Genomic DNA, 27,588 nt, shown 5'->3' on the forward strand with positions numbered 1-27,588 from the left:
CTGCTGTTGTCTATGATAGTGTACCCTAATAAACTCATTTCTGTTCTTGTATTCAATCTCTAGTAAATTCTTTTACCAACCCACGTATCACTGGCTCACCAACCGGCTGCCCTGTTGTGCCCCATAACAATATTATGCAGAGGTAGAGATGTATCATGTAAAATGTACACAGAGACATATAAACTAGGGATTGCATAGCTTTACTTTAAAAACTTAGCTATGAATCAGGTATTGCAATGTAAACTTACTAGTTTACAAATAACAGTTGGAATAAGTATATTTGTTTACCCAGAAAACTAAGTATTATTTTTGGAAAAGACTTTTAAGATTTGTATTTGTCCTTGATAAAGCCTTAAGGAAGCTGTGAATTAGATTTTGGGTGAAGGAGCTTTTCCAGTGTTTTGAGTTTAAAAAGGCCCTTTTTTCTTTGGTTTCAGATTCTGATTGAGCTAATTAGGCTCAGGCTGAGGTCACTGTGGGCTGTATTTACATTTCTGATTTGTAGAGATTTGCAAGACAAACACAGTTTCTTTTAATTCCCCCAAAGAACTGCTCTGCTGCCTAAATGATACTGAAAGATGGATTTGCCCAACTGTATTCTTTAAATTTACTCTTTCATATCAGTGAGAATATTCCCAACTAAACTGAAAATTCAGCAAGAGTTCTATGTTCTAGAACCTTAGGGTTCAGTTTATCATGCCTTCAAAAGTTTCCACAGGGCATTCAAAAAAGGCCCTCTTTCTGGGTGCACAGGTTAAACCCTAAGCTATATATATATATATAAATGCTTTGTTAGCCCCTGAATGTTAGCTCCCAGTTTTTACTTTTACTTTATAATGTGTGGGCTCAGGTAATCCTATTGGTTTCCTTTAGTATGTTTAATTAATATTTCCTGAAGGGCAGATTTATTTGCCCTATCTTATAATACCAGCCAGAGGAAGCACTCCCAGTGAGTCATAATGTCTATTCCACAATATAATTAAACAAAAGAGATGTAACCATCTTATATAAAGCCCATTTAAATATACTAAAAATTTTAAATAAACTTTTATCTCAATTCTATCAGCTTTTATACATTATACATTTAACTTTAGTTTCCATTAGGACCCCATCAACAAGCCTTGGTCTTACAAGGAATCCTAGAAGCTTTCTTTTCTATCTCCTGCCCATTTATTTTATCTATTTTTGTATAAAAGGCTCTGGGGTCCCCAGTGAGGGGTAGAGCCAAGGGACTCAAGCTCTTTTGTTTATCTTTTAATTTGATTAATTGGCCTAACTGTTGCCCCAGACAGTTGTTTGTCGGGTATCTCACTGTAATCTTCTTCCCTCTTTTTTAAATACATGCATTTTTCAAACTGGGGTAGAGTGGAGTTGTTTGGTGTCCTTTAATGTTGGGGACCAATAGGGGGTCACTTTGGCCCATCCAACCTTAGGTAGTGTTGTACTGAAACCAAGCAGGACCCTGTGGGGCCCTCCTAGATACAAATCCTTTCTCCCTGTTTCTTGTTTGTAGGAAATAGGCTTCATTCAGCCTTCCGATCTTCCCTGAGTTCCAAAGGGAAGATTCAAAAAGTTGCTAATCAGGTAAGGGAGGGAATGCAGAAATAAAGGAGCAATCAAGAAACAATAGTGCAGATATAAACTGAATCTGCCCTTTGGAACTCAGGGAAGGTCAAAGAGGTTGAATGAAACCTATGTCCTGCAAAAAAGAAATGGGGACACAGAAAGGATTTGCACCCAGGATGGCCCCACAGGGTCCTGCTGGGTTTCAAAGATTTTTATCCCTTTGGGATGAGTTCCTTTAAATTTTTCACCTTTATTTATGAAGAAGCCTCTAGAAGTTACCTTCAGTTTTCTTATTTCCCTGTTAATCAACCTAATTAGCATTAATTATCCTAATGTTTTTATTAGCATCTGTAAGACCTATTAAGGGGAAGCAGAGACCACAAATAAGCTTCCCAAACCACTTTTTGTTTGTTTTAAACTAAAGGAGTTCTCAGATTAACCATTATATATTTTTTTCTACTTTCAAATTTGGTTATTTCATAGGTAATAATAAAACAGCTGTTTATAATGAGAGCTCTAAAAAATAACCAATTTATAAGTTTTTCCAATTTAAAGGATCCATCGTCTGGCCATTGATGAGCTATATCTCAATAACGAATCAAACCAATAAACTCAAGAGAGTATAGAGGATGCAGCCTTCACAAGATCTAGAAAGTTTACTCTTAAATATAATCCAAAAAAGTAAAGGCCTTTGTTGTACAGGTGGACACTGAAAGTTAAGACGACAAGGATCCTTTATGGACTGGGATTCCCTATGTCAAATTTCCATGAGAATTGGTACAGCCAGACCAAAATACGAAAACAAGAAACAAAAACAAAAACAAAACTGCTCAGAATTCCAGTCTAGTCAAATGGTTGCCAAATGTACACCATAGGTGTACCTTCGGAATGGCAGAGACTAAGCTCTCAAAACACAGGAAAAAAAAAAAAAAAGCCTACGATCAGGTAGAATATTTGCATCTCAAAGACACAGAGAGAAATGCAAGTTCCCCCTAAAAGAGCTTTTGTTCTTTCAAGGTCAGAATTCTGAAAAGATGTTTTATCAACCTTTTAACTGGCTTTTTCTATCTGCGCGCGCGCACACACACACACTCTCACACAAATTGGCTTTGGAATGTCAAAAGAGCCCCCAATTTAGCCAATTTTAGGTTGACATCTTTTTTAGTACTGTGAACGAAAAATACTGCAAACCATATCACTAAACAAGGAATTCTGAAGCCATCAAGTCATCAGTGGCTGCCACCACCCCCCAGTGAAGCCAAGCCTGCAGCCCAGCCTCTGCAGCCACTCACAATGGTGCACCCTGAGGGGACTCAGAATAAGAAAGGACAGGATACTGGCCCTAGATGGCTAGGTGCTTGTCAAAGGAATGAATTCAATGAGCCCAAACGTCTGCTTCCTCCCATACATAGAAAAGCACTAAATTCTTTAACTTGAGATGTCTAGTTTTCTTCAGTAAACAAGCAAGCTTTTATTTTTCCAACTACCTGGTCTTTGTGGTAAAACTCCTATATATCCTAGATCCTCCCCTACCTCTTTGGAGCAGTCCCTCAGAGCCATCTGAGAGACTGTCATCCCAGGCTGAGTCCTCAGAATCGTTCACCGAATAAAACATAACTCTCAACTTTCAGGCTGTACATTTATTTCAGTCGACAGTTTAGTTTCCCCAATCAAGGAAGTATTTGTAAGTGTAAGTTTTATATGTACGTAAACCTGGCTAGGGTGTTAGCTGGAGAATGGCTTTCTGAAGCCGCTCATTTAGAAAAGATATTAAGCCAGTGATGAAATAAAATTTATATTTTAATTCAAGACAAAAAAATTAAACAAAATTCTGTTTGTTTGGGCCCCCTCCCTCCCTAATGTGCAGTGTGCATCTGCATTACATATAGCCTCAAAGATGGGAGTGCCCGCTCAACTGTAAAGATCATTTTTTTCCTTTCTTCTGATGCTAGCAATGTAACTTCATGAAGAAATAGTGCTTTTTTTTTCTAGCTCTGTAGAGGGTCATGGTAACTTGCTGCTCGCTTTGTACATGCTTACCTTTGTTAGACCAGATAGCCCAGGTATGAGCACATAAAGGGTGATGCAGGCCAAATGGCAGGAATTGGGCAGAAAGGAGGGGCACAGGCCAAATGCAGGAAACCACATATCATGTAAGCAACAGGGGTCTCTGGGCAGAGAAAGAAAAGCAGGAACCTCCGAGCTGATAAGTGGTCATACAGTTTGGGGTGACAAGTCCTGGAGGCAGGCAAAGAAAGGTGGGAGAAGGCAGGAATCTCTAGTGTCCAAATGTAATCTTTTGCTCCTTATGTCCTCATTTCAATAAAAATTAGCCTTGCAGATTAGAAGTACCCATCATGCACTGATGCCATGACACTTCCGTTCCAGACTAAATAAGGATAAAAATCTCTCCTCCCTTTGGGAAAGGGTAGCTGGGATGATAATCAGGGAATATGACCCCAAACCCTTCCCTTCCCAATGAATACTCTGTCTATTCATTTTTACACCTGATGCAACTAACTTGCCACAGAAACTCAGGGCAGCCACTCACTTGAGCCTGCCCGCTCTTCCCTTGAGAGTGTACTGTCTATCCCTTCATAAATCCCCATTTTACTTTCTTAACCTCAGCATCCCATCTCTGAAGTCTTTCTTCAACAGGAAAAGAATCTAGTCACCTGCAACACCTGGATTATATATCCTTGGTGACCTTTGTAAAATACCAGTATGTCATTTTGACATATGATCCTTTGTCTCAAAAATGTATACAACTTGTGCCTTTGACTTCTAACAGGTGAAACAGTTCTCAGCTTTCTGAGAATCTGCTTCCCAGGTTATAATCCTCATTTTGACTTGAATAAAATTCCCTTTTTTTCTTCTTAATAGTTGAATTTTTATTGACTCTAGCTTCTCACGTAATCAGCCAGTACAGACCACTCAATGTCTCGCAACTGAGCGACTCCAGTGTCTTTCAACTGGGTTCCTCTACTATCTTTCATCTGGGGAGCCAGGTACCTGTTATACACTGCCAAATAAAACTCAGGATTATCAACCAGTAATTGGGAGATCCAAAAACCAGGACTCACCCAAAGGTCTGGATTCTCTGAGGAGGTGGACAGGCACGAGAAGCCTCTGCTGGTACCAAGGCTCCAGTTCCTCGTAGAGTTCAGGCAAAGGAGAGAAATTTGCTCTGGGTAAAGTTGTTGGTCACCAAAACTGGGAAAAAAAAAAAAAAAAAAAAAAAAGCACAATCTGTAAGTTGAAAATTGTTTTATTCAGCGGCCTTACTAAAATTTATAGCCAAGGATGGAAGCCTCTGAGATAGGTCTGAGGGACTGTTTCAAAAAGGTAAGGGAGGAGTCTGGATATATAAGGTTTTTGGGGGAGGGGGGGTGGAGAAAGGTAGTGAACATGAAAAGATTACTGCTAATTAAAGAAACAGACATCTGGAGTTAATGAATGTAGCATTTTTCTATGTATGGGACTATGCAAGAGTCTGAACTATTGAAATCATCCTTTTGATAGGAAACTTAACTATCTAGGGCCAGTATTCTGTTTTTCTCCATCTGAAATTCCCCTCAGAGCACACTGTCAGAGGTGGCTGCAGTGGCTGATGGCTTGATACGTGCAACATCCTTTATTTTCTAAAATGGGAGGAGACATTCCTTGTCCACAGCTATCTTAGATACCTCAGAGAAGTGCACTTTTGCAGTATGTCCTTCTGTGCCTGGCTTATTTCTGACGGGTGCACTGAGAAGACTACTCATTTCTGTGGTATTCTTCACAAAAAATAACCTCAATCTAATCAGGAGAAAATGTCAGACAAATCAAAATGAAGGAATTTTCTATAAAATATCTGACTAGTATTCTTCAAAAGTGTCAAGGTCGTGAAAGAAAAAAAAAAAGGAAAAACTGAAAAATTGTCATAGATAAGAGGAGACTAAGGAGATGTGAAAACTAAATGCAATGTGGGCTCCTGGAGCATTAGTGAATAAACGCGATGACATCTTAATACAGCCTGTAGTTTAGTTAATATTGTTGTACTAATTCTTATATTCCTATAGGTGCTTAATAAATTATGAGTAAAATAATTTCCTTTGATCCACAGTACCATTATTTGAAATGCCCAGAATTTCTTTGGACATTTTGCCTGCAAGAACGTATTTCATATTATTATTCCCATTTTACAGATGAAGGAACTAAATTTGAATATACACATAAAGTGTGAGAGCTTGGCTATATAACATCAACCCTTCTGGAATCTTAGTCATGTTTCCTCTTGGATTTTTTTTCTGTTCTTCTCAACCTTTAAAGCTCAACACTACTGCACATCTTTGGAAGATCTTCCCATAACTACACTAGAGTAAGCTTTGTCATTCCATTTCAGCATCCTGTTTGATTTCACCACTCTTCACAATCTGTGTTATTTTATTTTCTTGCTTATTTTTTGTCCACCTCCCCCACCTACAAGGTGTATAAACACAAATGGTTGACATCCATATCATAAACATGAGATTGCCAGTTTATCAAATATGTCTTGGACATGAATGGATAACTTTGCCTCTATTGATATGGTTTGGTCATTAGCCATAAAATGCCTACCACAGAATACATACATTTAATTTTGACTGATGACAATAGAAAGCACTCATTGCTGAGAAGAGATTATAACTATTACCCAATATCTATTCAAAGGAATTACACTTCTTGGGTAATAGGTAATAAGGATTAAGGCAGAGCAGAAAAACCAACAGATGACTTTGTGTTTGGCCTTGAACATTGGGAAATACATACAAAATCTGTAATAATAATGGAATAAATAATAAGAATGAGACAGAAAATATTGTAGATTTGTTTATGTTGTGTTTTGCTTCTTAATATTTGTGAGGCAGTTACACATTATCATTACTAGTGAGGGAGGCAATGTGCCTTGTTTCAAACCTCAAATGCTTCATATTTCCTCCCAGTTGTAAATGTTGGCCACTTTGAAAGTAACAGATGCTCTCATTCATCTTTTTTTGCTAATCTGTACTAGACAGATGTCCCGGCGTTGCTCAGAGTTCTCAGGGTCTCTTAACGCTAGGCAATAGCACTTGCTTGAAATATTGGAAGATGCCAGCAAAGTTCTTGCTTTAAGCATTTTGTTCTTGATGAAAAATCTTTTCCTAAATGCTGAGCACAAAAGTTTAAAAGTCACAATTTTGAGAAGACCAAAATGCAAACTTGAAAGGTGATGAGAAAGGGAAAGCTAGAGAGTAATGGGTTTCATTTCAGGGTGATAACAGTGTTCTGGAATTAGACAGTGGTGAGGGGTGCACAATTCTGTGAATGTTCTAAAACCCACTGAATTGTACACTTTAAAATAGTTCATTGTATCTCTATAAAAAAAGAGGAAACTAGATACATATACTAATCTTTCTAATATGTAAATAAGATTTTTGAAAATACCTCTGGCCCTGAATCGCCATGGATAATTTAACAATAAGGATGCCAAAGATGCATGCATGCCTGTATCTTTTTTCCTTCATGAAATAGCTCACTTTTCTCCTTAGTAGGCTGTTATATTTTGCCACAAAGTAAGAAATGCTGGAAGAGATGACAGAATCAAAGAAACATGAATTTAAGCTTGTTTAACCTTATAACTAATTCCATTCATTCTCTGGTCATCCAGTATTATTTTTAACGAGTCATTAATACATTGACTACAAGCATGCCTTGCTCTTTAGTAGATTATTAGAGCCATCACAATGAGAATATACAGTACTAAGATATAGCTATCTCTATAGAGTTAAGTTGATTGAATAGTACAGTTGAACCTTGAACAGAGGTTTGAACTGTGCAGGTCCACTTATACATAAACTTTTTTCAATAGTAAATACTACAGTACTATGTGATCTGAGGTTGGTTGAAAGTGTGAACGCAGATCATGAACACAGAGGAAATGCTTATACAGAGGGTGGATTCTAAGTTAATATGAAGATTTTTGAATGTGCAGAGGGTCAGCACCCCTAAACCTTCGGCATGGTTCAAGGGTTCAACTATATATGCTGAGTTCATAGCTGGATTTCATCCTTTAGTCAAAGATGCACTATTCCACCAAGAGTAGTTTATTTTTAATTTCCATTCTGCAAATTTATTCTGATTTATTTTCACAAGAATAAGTCTTGTCAATCTTCCTTACTCCTTTGGATGCTGCCTGATTTGGCCCACTTCTGACTCATACCTAAGTCCACAATCACTGACTCTGATTTTGTCACCTGCTCCCTTCACAGGCAGCTAACTGTAGTAATAATGCTCGTCTTGAAGTCAGGCATAATTTAATGTTGGGTAGAGATATATCTGAAGTTGTCTAAGAGTTTATTTTTGTATCTGGTGTTGGAGAGGTAGAAATTCCCCCCTCTACCCCTCTTGACTTCTTGTGGCTGGACTAATAAAATTGACACAGTAGAAACTAACAAGAGAAAAAGAAATTTTAATTCGTGCACATGGAGGTTTCATAGAAATATGATTTAAAAGGCGGCCAAAGCAAGTAGCTTTTATACTTTTCAGACAACAAAACAATACAATTGTAAGGAATTGACAGGACAAAGAAATTTAGGTTTGGGGTGCTCAATTAAGGGAGAATCTAAACAGAGTTTGGGCTTACAGTGGTAAATTAAAGAGGTAACAAGGTTTGTTTACATAGGCTTCTTGGCCTGAATTCCCTATCTCTGAGGATAACAGTGTTGTCAACAATTAGGTTATTGTCTCCTTGCAGAACGATTTCAGAGACAAGATACAGACGTTAAGAAAATAAAGTGGGGATTTATTAAGAGATAGACAGTACACTAACAAGGGGAGAGTGGGCAGGCTCATGTGAGCAGCTGCCATGAGTTTCTTCGGCAAGCTGGTTATATGGGGTGTAAAAATGAGTAGGAGTATTTATTCATTGGGGAGTTGTATTCCCTGATTTCCATCCCAGCTCCACCTTCCCAAGGTGGGGAGGGACTTTTGTCCTTATTTAGTCTGATTGGAAGCATCATGGCGTCAGTGCATGATGGGCACTTCTAATATGCAAGGCTAATTTTATTAAAATGAGGGCATAATGAGCAAAAGGTTACATTCAGACACTAGAGTTTCCTACCATTTCTCACCTTTCTTTGTTGGCCTCCAGGACACTTGTCACCCCAAAATGTCTGACCGCTTATCAGCCCACATGTTCTGCTTTTCTCTGCCCAAGGACCCCTGCTGTTTACATGATGTATGATTTCCTTTATTGGCCTGTGCCTCTCCCTTTTTGCCCAATTCCTGCCATTTGGCCTGTGTCCCCCTTTCTCTGCTCATATCTAGCTATCTGCCTGCTCTAACAACGGTTCCTCCTATCTCCAGATGCAGGGAGTACACTTTTCACATAAGAGACATTACCTGCTTTCATGGAGACAGAAAGGAGGATCAGGATGTCCCTCTTGGATTTGCCATTTCTTAAGTAACTTTAATTCAAAATAGTCAATATGCCATTGTGGCATATTTAGGGAAGATCCACCCTGAGCCCCAACACTGGGTATTGAAAAGCACACAGTCTTTGCTTCAGTTAGGTGTGTTTCTCCATCATATTCATATTAGTTACCCACTTTGTGTAACAATTATCCTAAAACTTGGTGGTTTAAGATGGCAAATATTTATTATCTCATGGTTTTTGTGGGTCAGAACACCCTGGATGCAATTTAGCTGAATGCTGCTGCCTCAGGTTTGAATTAAGATGTTGGCTGGGGCTGTAGTCTTATCTGAAAGTTAGGCTGAGAGAGGGCCAATTTCCAAGCCAACTCATGTGGTTGAGGCCAGGATTTGATTCCTTCTGGGTTGCTGAACTACGGGCCTCAGTTTCTTACTGGATGTTAGCCAGAGGCCTCCCTCATTTGGTTGTTATATGGGTCTCTCCATAAGGCAGCTTACAACATGGCAGTTTGCTTCAATAGAATAAACAAGTGGGAAGAGCCAGAGATCGCAAGCAAAATAGGCTGCAGTGTTTATGCAATCTAATCTCAGAAGTGATATCCCATCAATTTTTCCAAATTCTATTTGTTAGAAGCAAGTCAGTAGGTACAGTCCATGCTCAAAGTGCAAGTGCATGGACATGAATACCAGGAAGTGGGAAAAGTTGGGGAATATTTTAGAGGTAGTCTGCCTCATTATCCCATTATCCTACACTATATACACTACATGCATTCTAGCTGTTTGCCTTGCTCAAGCTTTTTTCCCAAATCTTAAAAACGCTTTGCCCCTCCTCTGTGTCTCTCCAAATTCTGCCCATTCTTTCCAACCCCAGCCAAAGTTCCACCTCCTCCAGATTGTTTTCCAACTGTATGTTGAGCTCACTTCTCTGAATTCCAATTAAATTTACAAGCAACACCATTTATTCTTTTATTGTTTCACTGTGTATTATTGTCCCAGTTAGCTTGGAAGTTCCTTGAGAGCAAGGGACATGCTTCTCCCTTTTCTTGCATACTTAGCACACATCACATAGCACAGGATTTTACACAAAATGTGTATCCAACGAATAGATGTTTGGCAGTAAATTAAGTTAAATAGAATAGCTGAGGAGGAAGAGTAATATATCTTAGGATTTCAGGGGGAGCTGCTGGGATGACTGTGTTATCTTCTTTTCAAAGAGTTGAATGGCTCTGCTGTGAATTTACCAGTTGGAGCATGTGAAATTAGCTTGTCTATGTATCTGCTAGTTTGTGATTGTCCCTCCACCTGATGCAGGGTTACACCTCCACAGAAGTGTTAGTTTAGAGAAAAATTTGAATGATCAAGAGAAGAATCTGGTTATTAGCAGTGGAGAGGTACTTGAGGCATGGGAAGACTAATAATTATTGAGGGCCAACTACAGCAGGATTTTATATTTAATCACACATTACTGTGTCCTCACTATTCTGTTAGGTGTTATTTCAAAAATAAGAAAACAGGATCAGAGAGAAAGTTTAATAACGTGGTTTGAAAGCTAGTACAGTGGTAGAGATGGAAGTCAAATTCCAGTTCTAATTATAAAGACCCTCCCTTTTCCATTATACCATGTTGCCTCCTAAGGATCAGAAAAGTATTTCAATATTCCTAATCTTCAAACCATTGCTAGTAGAATTATTTTAATAATAATAATGTTGCCTCATATTTGTATAGTGCCTAAAACATTCTTTCCAGCTGTTTTCACAGCAGAGCATGGTGCTTATTCTCATAGACTCCAAACCTAGAGTGGTTAATTTGAATTTTAACATTACCACGTAGGTGTTGTGTGACCTTAAGTAAACTGTCTAATCCCTGTGTGTTTCAATTTTCTCACCTGTAAAATGGTGATGATAATATTATCATTTCATAATGTTGCTGTGAAGATTAAATAATGTTTGTAAAGCATTTGCAGCAATTTTTGGTAAATAATGGACATTAAATAAATATTACGTAATATTTTAATGCAGTGTATTATGAGAGGGAGTGTAAGGTAGTGATTGCTGACTCCAGACCCAGATTACTTGTGTTTTTAATCCTGATTGACCCTAATCAGCTGTATGACTTTTGGAAAATGATATGACATCTCAGGGCTTTGAGTTTCACATTTGCAAAAGTGAGTTAATAGCAACAGACATCTCATAAGGTTTTTGAGGGGAATAAATGAGTTAATAATATATCCCAAGTGCTTAGAACAATATCTGGACCTTGATAAGCACTATGTAAATCCCAGCTATTATTTTTATGAGGTATTTCTTACACTTTACAAAAGCACCTTAATGTACATTATTATCTCACCTGATATATAACAAACTCCTAAGATGGGGTAGCACACAAGAGTGTAATCTGGGGACTAGGTACAGCTTAGTAGTAGAGTGCATGCCTAGCATGTACAAGGTCCTGGGTTCAATCCCCAGTACTTCTATTAAAATAATAATAGTAATAGTAATAATTTGCCTGAAGCTACACAGCTAGTAACTCTTAAATCCAGAGCTCTTTCTAGTATCTTACTCTGTCTCTTACATAGTACTGTGGACAAAGAATATCGTCTACCATTTCAGTAAACAAAGGATGTTGTTGGCATCAAGTCATTAGCCTCTGCAGCCACCAGGACTGTGCACCCTGCAGTGATTCAGGATGGAGAAAAACAGGATACTGGCCCTAGATAGTTAATATGCATATCAAAGAAATGATTTTAATAAGACCAGGCTCTTGCATCTTCCCATACATAGAAAAGCACTAAAATGATTGATTTGTTTGTTTTTTGTAATTAGCAGTAATCTTCTGATGTTTCACTACATTTTTTTTTCAGCAAAAATCTCTATATATCCTGGTTCCTCCCTTATCTCTTAGGAACAGTCCCTCAGATCTACCTGAGAGGCTGCCATCCCAGGCTATAGTTCTCAGTAAGGCTGCCGAATAAAATATAATTGTCAACTTTCAGGTTGTGCATTATTTTTCAGTAACAGTACCCATCATGTAAGAGATGTTCAGAGGAAGCATGCACCTATAAAACTGATACAGTTGCTGAGGAAGAGGAGAGGTAATCAAATAAAGCAAGGTTTCTGGAGCAGCACAAAAGCAGGGAGTGAGTTTCTTATATCAGAGTGAAGACACTATATTACCTTAACGTGATCTTACGTAGCCAAAACACTAAGCAAAATCAACAGCATGGTAGCATCACCAAGGAATCAGAGTGGTAAACAAGAGAGAATCCTGATATCTCATTTCATAGCTGGTTTCAGAAAAACATCAAGTATTTGTTAGGTGCCTAATTGATTGGAAGCAACCCTAGTAGGAGAAGAGATAACAGGCAGTAGTGATTTCCCAAAGAATTTAAATGGATTTTTTTCTTCTCAATCAACAAATTCTGCATATGTAGACATAGACTAAGATGTAAAATAATGGTGATACTTCATTTTATATATATATAGGCTTGTATTGTTTGTTTTATGAAGGGGAGGTAATTAGGTTTCTTCACTGATTTCCGCTTGGAGGAGGTACTGGGGATTGAACCCCTGATCTCTTGGGTGCCGAGCATGTGCTCCACCACTTGAGTCACACCCTTCCCCCATCGTATATTTCAATCACAAGTATCTCTACAAAATGCTAAACATTCAGATGATAAATAAAAAACTGAACTGTCCTTTTATTTTGTGGGTATACGTGAACCATCCAGCTATTTATGACTATCTGCATGTTTACATATAAGAATAACAAAGTGTATTTTTTCAGTATTCAGTGGGTTATTTTATATCTTAATGCGATTCTACAGAACAATTTACAAAACAATTTTTATAGAGGAAGACAGAAAAATTACAAATTACCAAATTATATGAAGAAAAGATAACATTCTACAAAGATCATTTCATCCAATGTCAAGACTTTGTTTACTTCTATATGATAGCAATACCCAAAACTTCATTCTAATATGTTGAATGCAAGCCCTATTCATTCACCAAGTCTTTGTCTTTTTAAAAATATATTTTGTTATGATTACAATTTGGAGGTCAATACTATAATACGCATTTCATTTAGTTAGCAGTACTATTTTTCAATAGAAATAAATCCCTTCTCACTTTGTTTTAGCATTTATAAACTGTTTTAACTCTTACCTAAATAATTACAATATCTATTGCCAGCATATCAGAAATCCTGTTAGGAATATTTCCAATATTAAAGTATATATACCCTTCCTTATTTTGAAAACATGGGGGTATTTTAAAAGATACTAAAATAATAGAAATTGGTGGCAGAGTCTATTAGGATTTCTTAAAATTGGAAGCATAGTAGAGCACCAGAAAATACTATGATGTTGACAGTAGCCGTTTCCCATGCTGGTTGTGCTATGAGTATACAACCTAAAATATGAATATGCACTATTTAGAAAGGGTCCAGGGCTTTATATAGACAAGAAAATCCAATTTTCAGTGGAATAATTTTATATCTTAATTCCTGAGTCTTTGCTATTGATTTAAAGTTGTCCTAACTCAGTCATTAAGATGGTCACCCTTTACATCACTTTCAGAATAAGATATGGTCTCGAGCAAGAGAAATGTTTGCTAAAACTGAATTTATGTGGCTTGTTTTAGTATCAGGAATAATTCATAATGGATGAAACTGAAATTCACCCTATTTATTTAAGTAAGCAACTATTTACTGAGCATCTAACATATGCCTGGTATTGTATCGGGCATGGCAGAAATTGCAATAACTTTCCCTAGAAGAGTACGTTAAGTCTGTTACTAAAAGGAAAGAAAACTAACATTTACTTGAAACATACTGCAAAAGAATTTTAAAAGGCCCCACATTTCCTTGCTTCTACCCTTGCCTTCTTTTTTTCCTACCTTATTCCCCATTCCTTTTCTTTTTCCTTTTTTTTAGCTTTTGATCTCACCTTCCTCTAAACTTTAAGTGGCATTAGACAGCTAACAGACAGCCTGCAAGGCTAATAAAAAATGGCTCTTGAAAGCACTGTTCTGACAGCTGCAAAAATAATGAGGTTGCACCAATAATACTTAGTAGGCAGCATGAAAATCCAAACATGTCCAACCATTCCAACTCCAAGTTTTGCAGCAGTTACAGATAAAGAAATCTAAAATCTTGGGCAAGACCATGGTCACTGTGGCAGACATACCCCAAGGAGAATCACAGTGATTGTACAGGTCTGGCGAAACATAACTCAAGTGCTTCTTGAATCTGTGCCTCCCAGGCTATTGTTTTCAGTTTAGCACAAATAAAACTCTTCCCTATTCCCATTACAGATTTTTTTATTGATTATTTTCATTGACAGTCACATACTTCTCTCTTCTCCTCAGCCTGTAAACTCCAGTTCTACTTTGGTTCAGGGATTCACCAGGTCTTAAGGTGTTTTCTCATGTGCATCACCTGAATAGACGCTTTAACTTCTCTTTGAGCCACTCTGACTACTTTTTTTTCCCTGATGATTTTGTTCTGTGACACAGATCCGGTCTGGATGAACCCTTCCCCTGCTGAGATTCCACACTAGGACAGAGAACACCCGGGAGCTCAGGTTTCCTCCCTTCTCTGGGATCACAGTTGGGCTGAGTAGTCCTTCCTCCTCCTCTTGTGCTCCAGTTTTTCCAGCAACACAAAGTTTGCGATTTTGAATTTTTGAAAGGGTTAACCCATTTTCTTGACTCATTATGTCTGCTTCCCTTTCATCTTTCTGGGATAACTTGCCAAGTGGAGAATTAGATGGTTGCCCTGCAGTAGGAAAAAGCCCTTCTCCCTTCTTCTATCTGTAACCTTTTACAGACAGTAGTGTGAACTTCAGGGAAGACAATCTTGAATTTAGTGGCCCCTGTCATGGAGCCTTAAAGCAAACAGGAAATAAGATACCTAACTTAAAGTAGGAAGCTTTCTTTAACTGGTATAAAGAAGCTTAGAAAAGGAACAATTCAAGAGATTCCACTCTATGGAGGCCTCTCTTAAAACACCTTCAGCCTTCTCCCTCCCCAAAGACCTGTTCCTTTCTAACTTTGTGTTTTTGCCCCTTAAAGTGCCACTCCCTTCTGGCCTCCCCTCCATTTTGCCCCCAGCCTCCATCCTGACTTTTTCTCCTTTTTCTTCCCAGCTTCTTTTCACCTTTAGAGTAAGACATTCACTCCCTCCCTTCCAAATAATGAAATAATTGGGGGTAGAAGAAAGTCTTTTAAAGGCAATTCCTGAAAGATTCCCCCTAAGATTTACTGGCAAATAATCCAACCCTGTCAACAAGTTAATCTGTTTTTCAACTTTAGGCATCAATTAGAAACCACTTTTAGGAAATACTCAGGGTTTGGCCTTTCCATTAACACAACCAGAGGCAATCCTGACCTAAACAGATGTTATTCTGAAGCATAATGTAGGCTGGCAGACCATCTAGCCCAGCATTTTGAGCAAACCATAATAAACAAAAAGAAGGGGACGGTACGGCTCAGTGGTAGAGTGGTTGCTTAGCATGTATGAGGTCCTGGGTCCGATCCCCAGTACCTCCATTAAAATAAATAAATAAACCTAATCATTCCCCCAACAAAAATTTTAAAATTTAAAGAAGTGAAACCTTTAAAAAAAAAAAAAAGAAAGAAAGAAAGAAAGAAAGAAAACCACATACTTCAAAATTATGGCACTGCAATTTAAAACAGCTTGATAGACAAAATACAGGTAAGCAAGGATATTTGAATATATTGCAAAGAAAAAGGCTACTGTGTCCACAATTGTCTTTTTTTCAGCCAGGAAACAAGCCACACAATCAGCTCAATCAGAAAGAAAATAACTCCTCTCTGGGGAAGGCCTCTTCCAGTGACCGAATTGTCTTTGCATTGACAAGGAGAAATAAGTACATTAGTAAATGGCTATCCAATCTTGTTTTTAGTAGACATTGGAGTCACACTCCCCACTGATCATCTCTCCCAATTTCCCACCACCCTTCTGCAGAGCAATAAAAATATAAAATAGATAACAAGTTTCTACTGTATACCACAGGGAACTATATTCAGTATCTTGTGATAACCTATAACGAAAAAGAATATGAAAAGGAATATATGTATGTATATGGATGACTGAAACACTATGCTGTACACCAGAAATTGACACAACTATGTAAACTGACTGCACTTCAATTAAAACAAAAAGGTCTTGGTGTTGAGACTTACCAAACACATTATCTCTTCCTCATCTTTCTCTTCCTTTCCCACTTTGCCTATTTCCTTGGGAATATTAACTTCTCAATGAGACTTCCTCCTATTTTCACCTTCAATAATTTATTAGGATGAGATCTTTTTGCTCAATCGGTAACTATTATTAGGTGCACATCCAAAAGACTTTTTCTTGATATCCTAGACTCTGACCAGTCAACATTGACCATATTACATGGTTCCAGTTAACTACTCTAGGCTCTTGTGTCTTCCACCTTAGAATTACCTAAATTTTCTAATTTACTTTCTTTAATACCTAATTTCCTCTGGGCTACCTCATCTACAGATTTGGGAAAAATAAATATAGAACTTTAATGAGTCAATATAAAACCCATGCTTCCTCTCCTTATATTCCTTTAGGAACCCTAAAATCTGAAACATTAGGAGAACTATCCCTTTGATTCCTCACTCCCTACACAGGATGGCTGATCTGAAATTAGACCACACTTAACATCATTCAACAAAATTCCAGCCATAGGCGCCTGTCCTATAGAAGTCCTTAGGATCAGGCTCTTTTCTTCTTTCTTTTCTGGACATCAGAGGACCCTCTTGCCAGTAGGCTGTCTCACTCAGGGACTTCCCTTCCTTTGCAAATTCCTGAAAAAGGAATAAACCTTTGAATGACTTACAACCAGTGGCTTCTGTGTGGAGTGTTTTGACATCTGATATCATTTAATGAAAGAGAACAGCAGATCCAGCAAGGAGCAAGGGTAACACATTTATAGTTATCATAACATTAATTCAGTTTCCAGAGGAGGGAACTGTTTAACATGATCCCAAGAACGTTCCCTACTTCACTTGGATATCCTCTATAAGACACAAACTTAGAATTCTTTATAAACAGGTAAACTCTTAAGGGTGAACAAGGAGATTTTCAAGCTGGATAGGCTTTTACCACTTTCCAAGAGTTTACTGAATCTAATTCCTTTCCTTAAATCAAATCAGCACAACTAGCTAAACTAATTTGACTAGAGCCCCTCAGATAGCAAAGGATAATAGGGCTAACACGCAGAGACTGCAGCTGTGCTTCTGGTGTGTCTAGTGATACTATGGAAGGAATGTGGTTTCTTAACTGCTGCTGCTGTTCTCATAAATTACAGCGAGCAAGTTTGACTTTTAATAAATGCCTTGCTTCTGCCCCCAAAATTGACTATACTTAACACTGAAGCTCATATTAGAGAACAAACCCATATGGGAAAAGGAAATGTTTCAGCTGACCACTATGTTAACCAAGGTACTCTTAACTAAATTCACCTAGATGAACAAATTAAAATGATCTGGTTCATCCAGATCATTTTATGAAGTTTTGAGCTAAGTAAAATCACAACAATCAGCTTCTGAAAAGATACTTGGAGCAATCTGGATGTGCTCTTCACTTCTGTATAAAGAGATTAGCAAGATGACCACTTGACCTCTTTGGACCCTCTGAAATGCAACTTGGTGAAAAATGTGCACCCAATGACCCATCACAGTGAAGAAAACTTAAAAACTATTCTGGAACAACATTAATGGGGAAATTTTAATTAATTTAATTAGGCAGCAGAGCAGAGCCTCCAGTGTACATCCCACCTACCAAACTCATAACTCTGGAAAAATTGTAAAAGTGGTACATAGGTAGGAACCACAAGGGAGCCTTTGAACACTTTCAAATAGACTTTATATAACACCCTGCATCACAAAGCTTTGAAAATGAATTTATTTTTGTCTACCTCTTCTCTAGATGGTGAAAGGCTTTCCAAACTTGGAAATTGCTGTTATTGTGGCTTAAAATGATTAGATTTTGTTGCTCCTACTTAGGGAATCCCTACTTAACTTTGTAGTGAAGAGCTACTCATTTTACTGGGACTGTAATTAAGGAATTTTGTAAAGTGTTGCCTGTTGGCCAAAAATTATACTGTCCCATCTTCAATCTTCAGGAAAAAATCAAAAGAGCTAATAATACTTTAAAATTAAAATTTGCTAAACTCTCTGAAGACATAAAACTACCTTGGCCTAAACTACTCCCTATAGACCTTAACAGCAAACAGAGTCTGATCTTATGGATTTGTCATAGGCAGACCAAGGAAACTGGGCACTACATCCCTATTTGTAACTCTATTTTTGTTGCCAGCAATGTAGCCCCATAATGTAAAGGACTAATGGGATATACTCAGACTTATCGTCAACAGGGTCAAGTTGCCTTTCTAAAGAAGCCACCTTCTTAACTTAAAACCAGGCGATTTAGTCTACTGGAATAGACACGAACAAAAATACTGCCCTGGAGCCCCACTAGAAGGACACCTACCAGGTCCTTCTTAGCACTAACAGGGCAGACAAGCTACAACGTACATACAGATCTTTTGATCCTCATGTCCCAGCTGAAGAGACATCCACCTCTGAGTAACTCAACTTGTACTTTAACCAGAGTCCCTAAAATGAGGTTTCTCAAAATTTTTCTGAAGCACATAAATGGCACAGACAGCTTTCCCATAAAAACTGGAAAAGGCAGATGAAGTCAGATCGTGAGCAGCTTCTGCCCAGAACAATGGAACAAAAGCTCTGCCTCAAATTTAGTCTCTACCCCGTCGCCTTTTCTTTCTTTCTTTTTTTTTTTTTTTTTTTTTCTTTTAAAGTTACAGGCACGTATATTATCCTCTGGAACACCGAAGTCTTCCCTTCCCCTGCAGTGTCATGGGAGGGCCAACTCAGAAGGCGGCCACGCTGCCACCCGAAGCAGGCTTGTGGGGCAGCTGGGTCCTGAGAGGCAGGAGCAGCGCCTTCAGCTTACCCGACAGGCTGGCAATCTCGGGATTCTGGGCTTCGTAAGACTTGCCCAAGCGGGCAAACTTAAGGACACCTTCCCCGTCGCAGCTGAAGCCATAGACTTTGAGAACCTCCAGCTGAATCTGCGTGGCCACGGGCAGCACGAAATTGCAGCCATCTTGCCCATGTCGTTGCAGACGCTGTCCCGAGCCTCGTCCATGCGTACAGCGGCGAAGGACGCCTGGACCACCTCGGCCAGGACTACCTTGGCCTGTTCGGTGCTCAGGGCCGCGGCTTGGGCAGAGGTGGACGCCATGGGACAGAAGATGCACGTGCCGCAGCGCCAGGGAAACGCTCAGGGAAAGCGAACCGCCTCCTACAGAGGATCTCCCGGCGGGTAGGGGCGGAGGGGAAGCCGCCTCAGGCTGAAGCCGGAAGCCGGAAGTCCCCCGGTGGAGTCCCCCCCCCCCCCCCTTAAACTCCCAGGAGCGAGTTAGACTTCCAACACCTAACCAGCCTGGTAGCTGGAGACCATCTCGCACCAACCAGAGTTACCCTATTGCTGAGAGCGACATGCGTGGGTTTTTTTCCGGTGTGGACCCGAAAACCTGCCAAACAAATTCTAAAACAGCTGTAACACTAGTCTCTCCCATTTTATCCTAATCTTGAATTTGTACATCTCTAAAATTATCTCCAAGTGCTGATCATAGAAGTGCTCCCTATTCTTACTCTGCTATTTCTACTCTGTCCTGCCACTTCTCCCTTTCTCCATTCCTCAATTTCAAAGTCTTTGGCTTTTTTTTTTTTTTTTTTTTGTCTGACATTGTTACGAAGCTAATACCACCTGTCATTGTTGCTTCTGCTTACTTTTTCCCATCAGCTCCATCACTACTTTACAGTTCCCTATCCAAGGAGATCTCTCTGCATTTTCCACTGCCTTTTGGCACATGGCCTCATCCAAACTGAGTCTTCAATAAATCTCTGAAGTTTACACATCCTACCCAGTATACCCTTGAAGAGAGAAACCCTGTTATTTATTTATTTATTTATTTATTTATTTATTTATTTATTTATTTATGAAAAACTTTTTTTTTTTAATCTTCAATCCATGGGCCTAAATGACTACAATGAAATCTGCCAGGTTATTACTGGTCCAGCTGAAAGTGGATATCGTTGGGCCAGCCCCAATATTAGCTTCAATTAGGCAAGCAACAACTGTAAAACTGAGTTTTTTCCCCCAGCCCCAGAGTGATTCATGATTCAAATTTTATTGGTGGGTCCAATGCTTTTTTTTTTTTTTAATGCCAGCCAGTTGGGCAGGTTGACATCTCACTCATCACTTTTCCTTGTTCTAACTGTACTGCTGCACTGAGTTTGAACAATTATTGCCTCTTTAGATCAGAGGTCAAATCCCTGCTTCTCAACCAGAGGGGCAATCTGTGTTTGGGGATAAACACACTCCTCTATAAGACACCATTCTTACCAGGTAGTAGAGAGACCTGCTGGAAGAAACTAAAAGACCTGGAATCAGTCCAGATAGATTTGTTGCTGCCACGGATGGGTTTTATGCTGGAGCTCTTCCTGAAGGAGCAACCCTATTGACTACTGGAGAAGTTTAACATAATACCCAATTAAGAAATATGAATTATATACACATGCCCAGAGAACAGCTGAGACACTGGAATAGTCCAAGCTTAATACAAGAAACTATATATTTTAAAAATTCAATTTACTATTTTTTCCTTTCATTTATGAGGTAAGCATTTTCTTCCTCCCATTTAGATAAGAGTTTAACTGTCACTTCTTCTGGCCTAAGCTATATTGTTTAAGTTACCTAAACTTAATTACAAAATATATATGAAATCCTAGTAATAGAGATTTTTGAATGAAGCATGCCAAGGAAATATAGTTCAAAACACAACTTCCTTAATTTTAAAAATCATTTGTTAAGAATAGCACTTACTGAGTGCCATCCATTAACTGGCCTTTTTAAAATTAGATCATAAGTTTGAGATAGCAAATACCTTATTTCTTTAAAAATCTTTTTAGCTAAATAACTTCATTATGAAAAAATCCAAAACTATCTTTTATACTTAACAGCAATTTTTACTATCATTTGTTATTATGAAATCTGAAACTGTTCTGTATCGCCAAAAGTGACGTCTTTAACATTTTAAAAAGAAAAAAAACCTTTACAGATTTTTTTTTTCTGACCTACTTTTGTTTTTGAGCAACAGCATGGATTTAATATAAGATACTGACAATAAAAAAGGAGATTTTACTTTTTAAAAACGTTTACATGTCATAGTCTCTGTTCTTATTCCCTTTCTCTCCAACTCCCTTCCTAAAACAATCTGCCTCATTTTAGGTCAATGCAAAATATATTTTTAAAATTTCCCTTTGTTATTTTCCATTTTATACTGTGGTATTCTGTGAAGCTATTCATGAAATAATCTGGTATTTGTAGCTATTGGGATAGTTCATGTTTTTACCTTATGTTCATTTTTTGCTAAATAAGAATTTTAAAATCCAAATTACATTTCCTTCTGAAATTACTGGGTAATTGATGATTAAAATCCAAATATTATAGTTCTGAAATGTAATATACCAGTGTCATTTTGCACTGTTTACAGTAAAGAAAAATATGAAAATAAAAATATGAAAGTTAAAACTGATTTAAATTATTTTCAGTGTAATTTTGCCTTACTCTGACTACATCCTATGAAAATACTATGTTTTAATTCTTTTTCTTTACCCTCATTTTAAATTTTCCTGTTCTATATTCTGTATTTAAAATGTAAATAAGCACACACCAGTAATTTGCATGGTAAAGTATAAATTTATTTTTCTTTTAAACATTTTTTATTCTCATTTTCTCCCATGCTATGTTTTTCACTGTTTGGAACTTTCTGCAAGTGGGAATTTCATCTTATACCAGTCAAATACTGGGAGTGCTGTTAGCTCTCAGGGCAGTATCTTGAGCTTGGCTGGATTGCAGAATACAGATGAGTTCATCAATTTTGGCACGGAGAAACTCAGGATATTTGAGCATGTAAAGCATTTCAGCATCATCCATCTCCAAGAATATGCCAGAGATTTCTCCAGTCGGAGTTAGGTGAATGGACTGAACCAGAGGAACCAGCTTTTCATCCAAGAGCTTCTTCTGAGTAGCAGCTGATGCCAATATAGACACATTCAACATATCATGACCTTGTGTACAAACAGGGACAGGCTTTTGGGTGGATGCTGGCCTTCCTACTTTAAATTTTAGAGGACTGTGAACACCTGCAGCACCTGCAACTTTTTCGAATCTCTGACTTGCACGTGGTCCCAAGGCAGAAGTTTGAGGGTGAACAGGCAGGGTCTGGGTTGTTGTATTAGTGACCTGAAATGCTGACTTGACTCCCTGCACTTGTGATGGGCTGGAGGTGCTGACTGATGGCTTAGGTGCTGCTGCTGAATGGATAGAATAACGCATGTTCTGAGATGAATGACATTTGGTCTTGTTGACCACAGGCTTGCAAAGATGTGCACTTCCACGTTGAGGCTGAGGAACTGCTGGCATGCTGTTACCTGATGATGATGATGCTACCATCTTGTCAGTGTTGAATGTAGGATAACCTCTATCTTTCAGAGCCACCATTCTCTTCATATAGTTCTTGGTGAGGCGAGCCTGACGTTCCTCCTTACTTTGTGCAATAGCCACGTACAGGGGTTTGGTGATCACAGTTTTTCCATTCATTGCCCTGATAGCTTTATTAGCTTCCTCATGAGATGTGTAACAAACAAAGCCAAAGCCTTTGCTGCGGCCTGCCTCCATCACGACCCTGGCACTCGTGATTGTGCCAAAGAGGGAGAATTCTTTTCTCAGCCATTTACTGTCAATACCATCTTCAAGATTTTTCACATAAAGGTTAGCACCCTTGCACCTGGTAAGTTTACCCTGTTTTATTTGCTCAAATTTGTGTTTTAATTCAGATTGTCTCTCTGCTTTGTTCTGTGCTCTACCAACATAAAGTTGATTTCCATTAAGGACTTTTCCATTCACTCCTTCGATGGCTTTCTGGGCATCTTCAAAATTCTCAAAACTCACAAATCCAAAGCCTTTGGATTTTCCACTTTCATCAGTCATAACTCTCACATTTAATACAGAACCAAATTCACCAAAAATCTCTTTAAGACATTTATCATCTACATCATCTCCAAAATTCTTGATGTAGACATTTGCAAATATGTTTGCTTTAGCTCTGAGATCAGCTTCCCTTTCTTTGCGAGGTTTAAACTGCCCAACAAAAACTCGGCTACCTTTCAGCACAATCCCATTCATCTTTGCAATGGCTCTACTAGCGGCTTCTGATTTCTCAAAATGCACAAATCCGAAACCTCTTGATCCATTTTCATCGGATACCACTTTACAAGAAAGAATGTTTCCAAAGGCAGAAAATGTATCGTAAAGGGACTTATTATCAATAGACTTGGCAAGGTTTTTGATGAATATATTGCCCACTCCGCTCTTCCGAAGTGATGGGTCACGCTGGGACCACATAATACGCAGCGGCTTGCCATTGATAATATCAAAGTTCATAGTGTTCAGAGCCCTCTCAGTATCCGCGTGCAGCAAGAAGTTCACATATGCGTAGCCCAGGGAGCGGCGAGTGACCAGATCACGGCAGACCCTAATGGACAGGATCCGCCCGGCAGTGCGGAACTTCTCATACAGCATTGCCTCGTTCACTTCGGGATGTAGGTCTCCGACATACAGTGAGGACATTTCAAAGTGTGGAACCGAATCACTCATCTTAAATCAGATCTTGAGTGAGACCTCAGCGAGGCTCAAGGACTTGGCCTCTATCAGTGGGAGGCAGAGTCAATCAAAAGAGGAATGGAGGCCAGGAGTGCTCGGCTGGGCCACCACCGCTGTCGCAGAGGAGGCGCAGCCAGACCGGGGCCAGCCCACAGCGGGCGGAAACTGAAGACCAGGGTTCTGGTGAGCGGCTAACCTCGCCCATAGACTCTCAGCCTGTCCAATTGTGACATAGCCTGTGCTTGTTTGACTTCATGTGCGCAAGCGCCTCGCGCGGAGGGGAGGAAGGCGAGCGCGCGGCCTTTGAAGGCGTGGCTACGCCAGAGGCTACAGCCGGAAGTTCCTTGGCTCGGCCGCGACCGCTCCGCGGGCTGCTCAGAGGCAAGAAAGTAAGTCTCCAGGCAGGTAGAAAAGCACGGGCTTCAGGGGACCTTTTTTTCCCCCCTTCCCGACTTCCTTGCTTTTTCTCATTCCTTACTTCCCCCTAGCTTTCTCCGCTTCTCCCCTCCCCCCCTCCATCCCCTCCCCTCCTCTCACCGTTCTCTCCCCTCCCCCCTCCTCTCTCCCCTCCGTGTGTGTTTTCTTTAAGTCTTTTTGGGGGGCGTGTCAAGAAGGGAGGGGCGATGTTAAAAAAATTCTCAGTGTGGACTACAACAGCTTAGGTTTTAAGGTTTTTTTAAGGAAAAAAATTGTAAAATATGTGTGTTTAACTGTAATTAAAGAAAATGCATAGTTCACTATTTCCTGATAGCATCACATTTCTTTAGGCATGTTACTACTTGTCTTCGGTATTAAAATTTTACTTTGGAATAAATACCAGCCGGTTAATAGGATAATTTTCGATGCTAATCACATTTTCAAGAATTGAAATATCAGTAGGAAAATACCACATTTAGAGCAAAGTGGAAGAAAATCCTATTGTTGGTCTCTCTCGAATTGACTGATAGAAATTTGCTGATGTACTAATACTTTTTTACACATAAAATTAGTAAGAAAGAATTAGGGGACACTAAGGAGAACTGAGATGAGTTCTCCAGACTACTTATTGACCATCCCTGTTTGGGGAATTCCTGCACCATATGTGTGAAGGGAGAATGAATCTTGGACCCAAATTTAGGAAATTAGCAGTAACTCCATAATTCCCTAGTAATTCCCCAAACTCGAAAAAGGAATTATATTTTCTTTTGGATGCTTCCAAAAATAACCTCCATATGACGAAGTAGAGATTTTTCTCTCAGTATACAGCTGTTCTTGTGTTTTATTTTGTCTTATTCTAAAAGGTTCATGTAAAAGAGTCTTTACAGATTATCTGTAGGGCAAAGCAGTAAACTAAAGCAAACATTGAGTGACTTAATTGTATTAATTTGTTTAATCTACACAATAAACTTATGAAGTTGGTATTTTCATTGCCATTTTATACATAAAGAAACTGAGATACAGGAATATTAAGTAACTTGAACAGATTGTCCAGCTATTAAGTGTTGAAACTAGGCTTTGAACCCAGGGAGTCTGGCACTCCATACTTTGTTTCTACACCACCTTGCCTTCCTGTAAGTTTTGCTGTTCTCTTTATTTCCTGTCACTATAGATTTCAAATTATTTAAACTTCTGTGGGAGTTGAAACAATAGTACCACAGATACTGAAGGAAATCTAAGGTTCTAAAATAATCTAGAGTTCATTAGCTTCTAATGTACTTGGCAGTGTCTAAAACTTTGAAACTGTTTTCAGCTATATCTATTATACAGTAGGGCAGATTATTCACACTTAAATTCTATCACATTTGTTAAGATCAGATGTTTTCTCATCAGCTATACAGCTGCTGAGTTTTGAAAGAGTTTTTCAAACTCCCAAACCCACTGAATACATGTGGCAAGATGCTATACCTTCTGTATTTAAGCTAAATGTTTACAGATAGTTTGTATATCTTAATATTAGATTTAGCCCTGTTGTCTTTTTAAAATTAATAGTGTCCCAAATGAACTTAAAATTTTAAAAAAATCTACTTTGGAATATTTCACAATAAACTCTCATTCTTGGTCATTTTCTATGCCAGGAAAATACCCTTGTTTACAGTAGTTAATACTATGATTGTCCATGAAGCTATATTATCAATAAGGTTTAGCAATGTAATGAAAACTGAACTCTGACCTATCAGCAGTGTTTTAATTTTTATTAAGAGTTGTATAAACACATGCATGAATAATAGTAGTGATACTATTATCACTTGGCAGAGAAATTTAAGCTATATTCCTCCATATGATGTCACGCACTCCTCTAAACATTGACTGAGGTTTAGGAATGAGTTTGGCAAAAACACATTGCAAATTTTAATATGTTAAGGATCATTAACTTCATTGTGTCAATTTGTTAAAGTGCCAAGTAATGATTTTACAAATAATTAGACTTTAATAGACAGAAACTAATTTATGTTCTTCTTGCTTTTATGATGCATGTAATGATAGATGTACTATCATGCAAGCTGTTGTTTTTAGGTACACAACATCTCTTATAATGTCTTAAAAAAATGAAATATTGCATGTCAGTAACTGATCAGTGACTGTATAAAATACATTAATGGCTTTTCTTCTTTTAGCTACTTTTAATCGATGCTCATTCATCATGGCTTAGAAAGATGGAATGTTTTCAGACTTTTCTTATTGGAAAATGGCAGTGTACCTTTAAAGTCAAAAGCACAAGACAATAGTTCTAGGTTAGTAAAATTATTTTTATAATGGTTGACATTTATATACACTTGAGTTAGTTCCTCCTCCTCTCTTCTAAATATGTTTCTTAAAGACAAATTTCAAGAAGATTTTTTAAAAGGTGTCAAGTTTTTTACCTGTGTGTTTTTGTAATATCATGGCCTAATGAGAAAAACCCCTTCTTTGGATTTTTGGTTTGTTTTATTTTTTAATAATTTCCTTCTGGACTGCTCTATGCCATGGCCATCAATTTTTACATGTTGCAGACAAATTTCTATAAAAGGATTAAAATTAATGGCATTCCAGGCCTGACAAGTGGTAAGTTCCAAAATGAGGAAAATAATTGAATAACAAGCTCTCAAATCTTTATACTGAGAAGGGCTAGTTAATAGTTTTAATTAGAAAAAAAAGTAATTATTAACATACATTTATACATTTTTAGTTCACAATTTTAGCTAAAGCTATACAATCTAATGTACTCTTTTTTAAGGGCTATAAGGATTCTTTTAAGTTCAGAATGTGAATGAGCACCCCGGAATTAGGTAAGATTGTTCCAGAGAGGTAGTCAGGTCTACTGGGCTAGAAGCCAGAGATGTAATTTCCTGGTTCTCTTCTAACTTTGTGCCTACAGTAAGGAAGTTATTAGAATGTTTGAGAACACTGAGGTACTGTCAAGTTTCCTGTGGCTAAAAGGAGACAACTGGCAACACAACTTTATATTACTTTATAGGTAGTACTGCTCTCTCTTTTTTTCCCCAAAGATGATTTGAGAAAGCAAGATAGGTTATTAAGATTAATATACTCACATAACATGAAATCCCCACTTCAGATTTTTATATTCATATTATTATGAATTGCAGATTTCTCAAACTTTTTTTCAAAATTGTCAGCAAGTTGATATTTATGTTACTAAATGTTAACTTTTTATTCTGCATTTTAGGACGAAATTGGGAGACTCCTCTCTTTGAGGAGCCAGTGAGTGAAATGTTTGCAACCAGTCAGAGAAATATTTCTATAGATTCTCTTTACTTTCTACTAAAGGCAAGATGCAGAAATGGTCAGATACAACCTGAATGGGTTTCTTGGCCCTTCAAT

The 27,588-nt window shown here is 38.2% G+C and overlaps 1 protein-coding gene, 1 non-coding gene and 1 pseudogene across 2 annotated transcripts; all 3 read right to left on the bottom strand.

Annotated features, from left to right (window-relative positions):
- Nucleotides 1-18,928: 18,928 nt before the first annotated feature.
- LOC105086044 (protein C10-like) lies at nucleotides 18,929-19,302 on the bottom strand (annotated as a pseudogene).
- A 261-nt stretch (nucleotides 19,303-19,563) lies between these two features.
- On the bottom strand, nucleotides 19,564-19,628 carry LOC116151075 (U7 small nuclear RNA). Its single transcript, XR_004134859.1, has one exon. It is a non-coding gene; the product is annotated as a U7 small nuclear RNA (small nuclear RNA).
- A 2,296-nt stretch (nucleotides 19,629-21,924) lies between these two features.
- Nucleotides 21,925-23,784, bottom strand: LOC105086045 (polyadenylate-binding protein 4-like). The gene is made up of 2 exons (XM_031446611.1): nucleotides 23,490-23,784; nucleotides 21,925-23,396 (listed from the first exon to the last, which is right to left on the bottom strand). Exons 1-2 carry the CDS (start codon nucleotides 23,782-23,784, stop codon nucleotides 21,925-21,927), a joined length of 1,767 nt encoding a protein of 588 aa, XP_031302471.1.
- Between the last annotated feature and the right edge of the window lie 3,804 nt (nucleotides 23,785-27,588).

Source organism: Camelus dromedarius, chromosome X (assembly GCF_036321535.1).
Source record: "Camelus dromedarius isolate mCamDro1 chromosome X, mCamDro1.pat, whole genome shotgun sequence".
Taxonomy (NCBI): Eukaryota; Metazoa; Chordata; class Mammalia; order Artiodactyla; family Camelidae; genus Camelus; species Camelus dromedarius.

What these genes read in the sequence shown, in the direction of transcription:
- LOC105086045 (XM_031446611.1), bottom strand. Translation starts at nt 23,784, where the DNA reads ATGAGTGATTCGGTTCCACACTTTGAAATGTCCTCACTGTATGTCGGA. An exon ending in ACTTCGGAAGAGCGGAGTGG is followed by an intron (nt 23,397 to 23,489) that starts GCAATATATTCA and finishes TTTCTTGTAAAG; the next exon opens with TGGTATCCGATGAAAATGGA.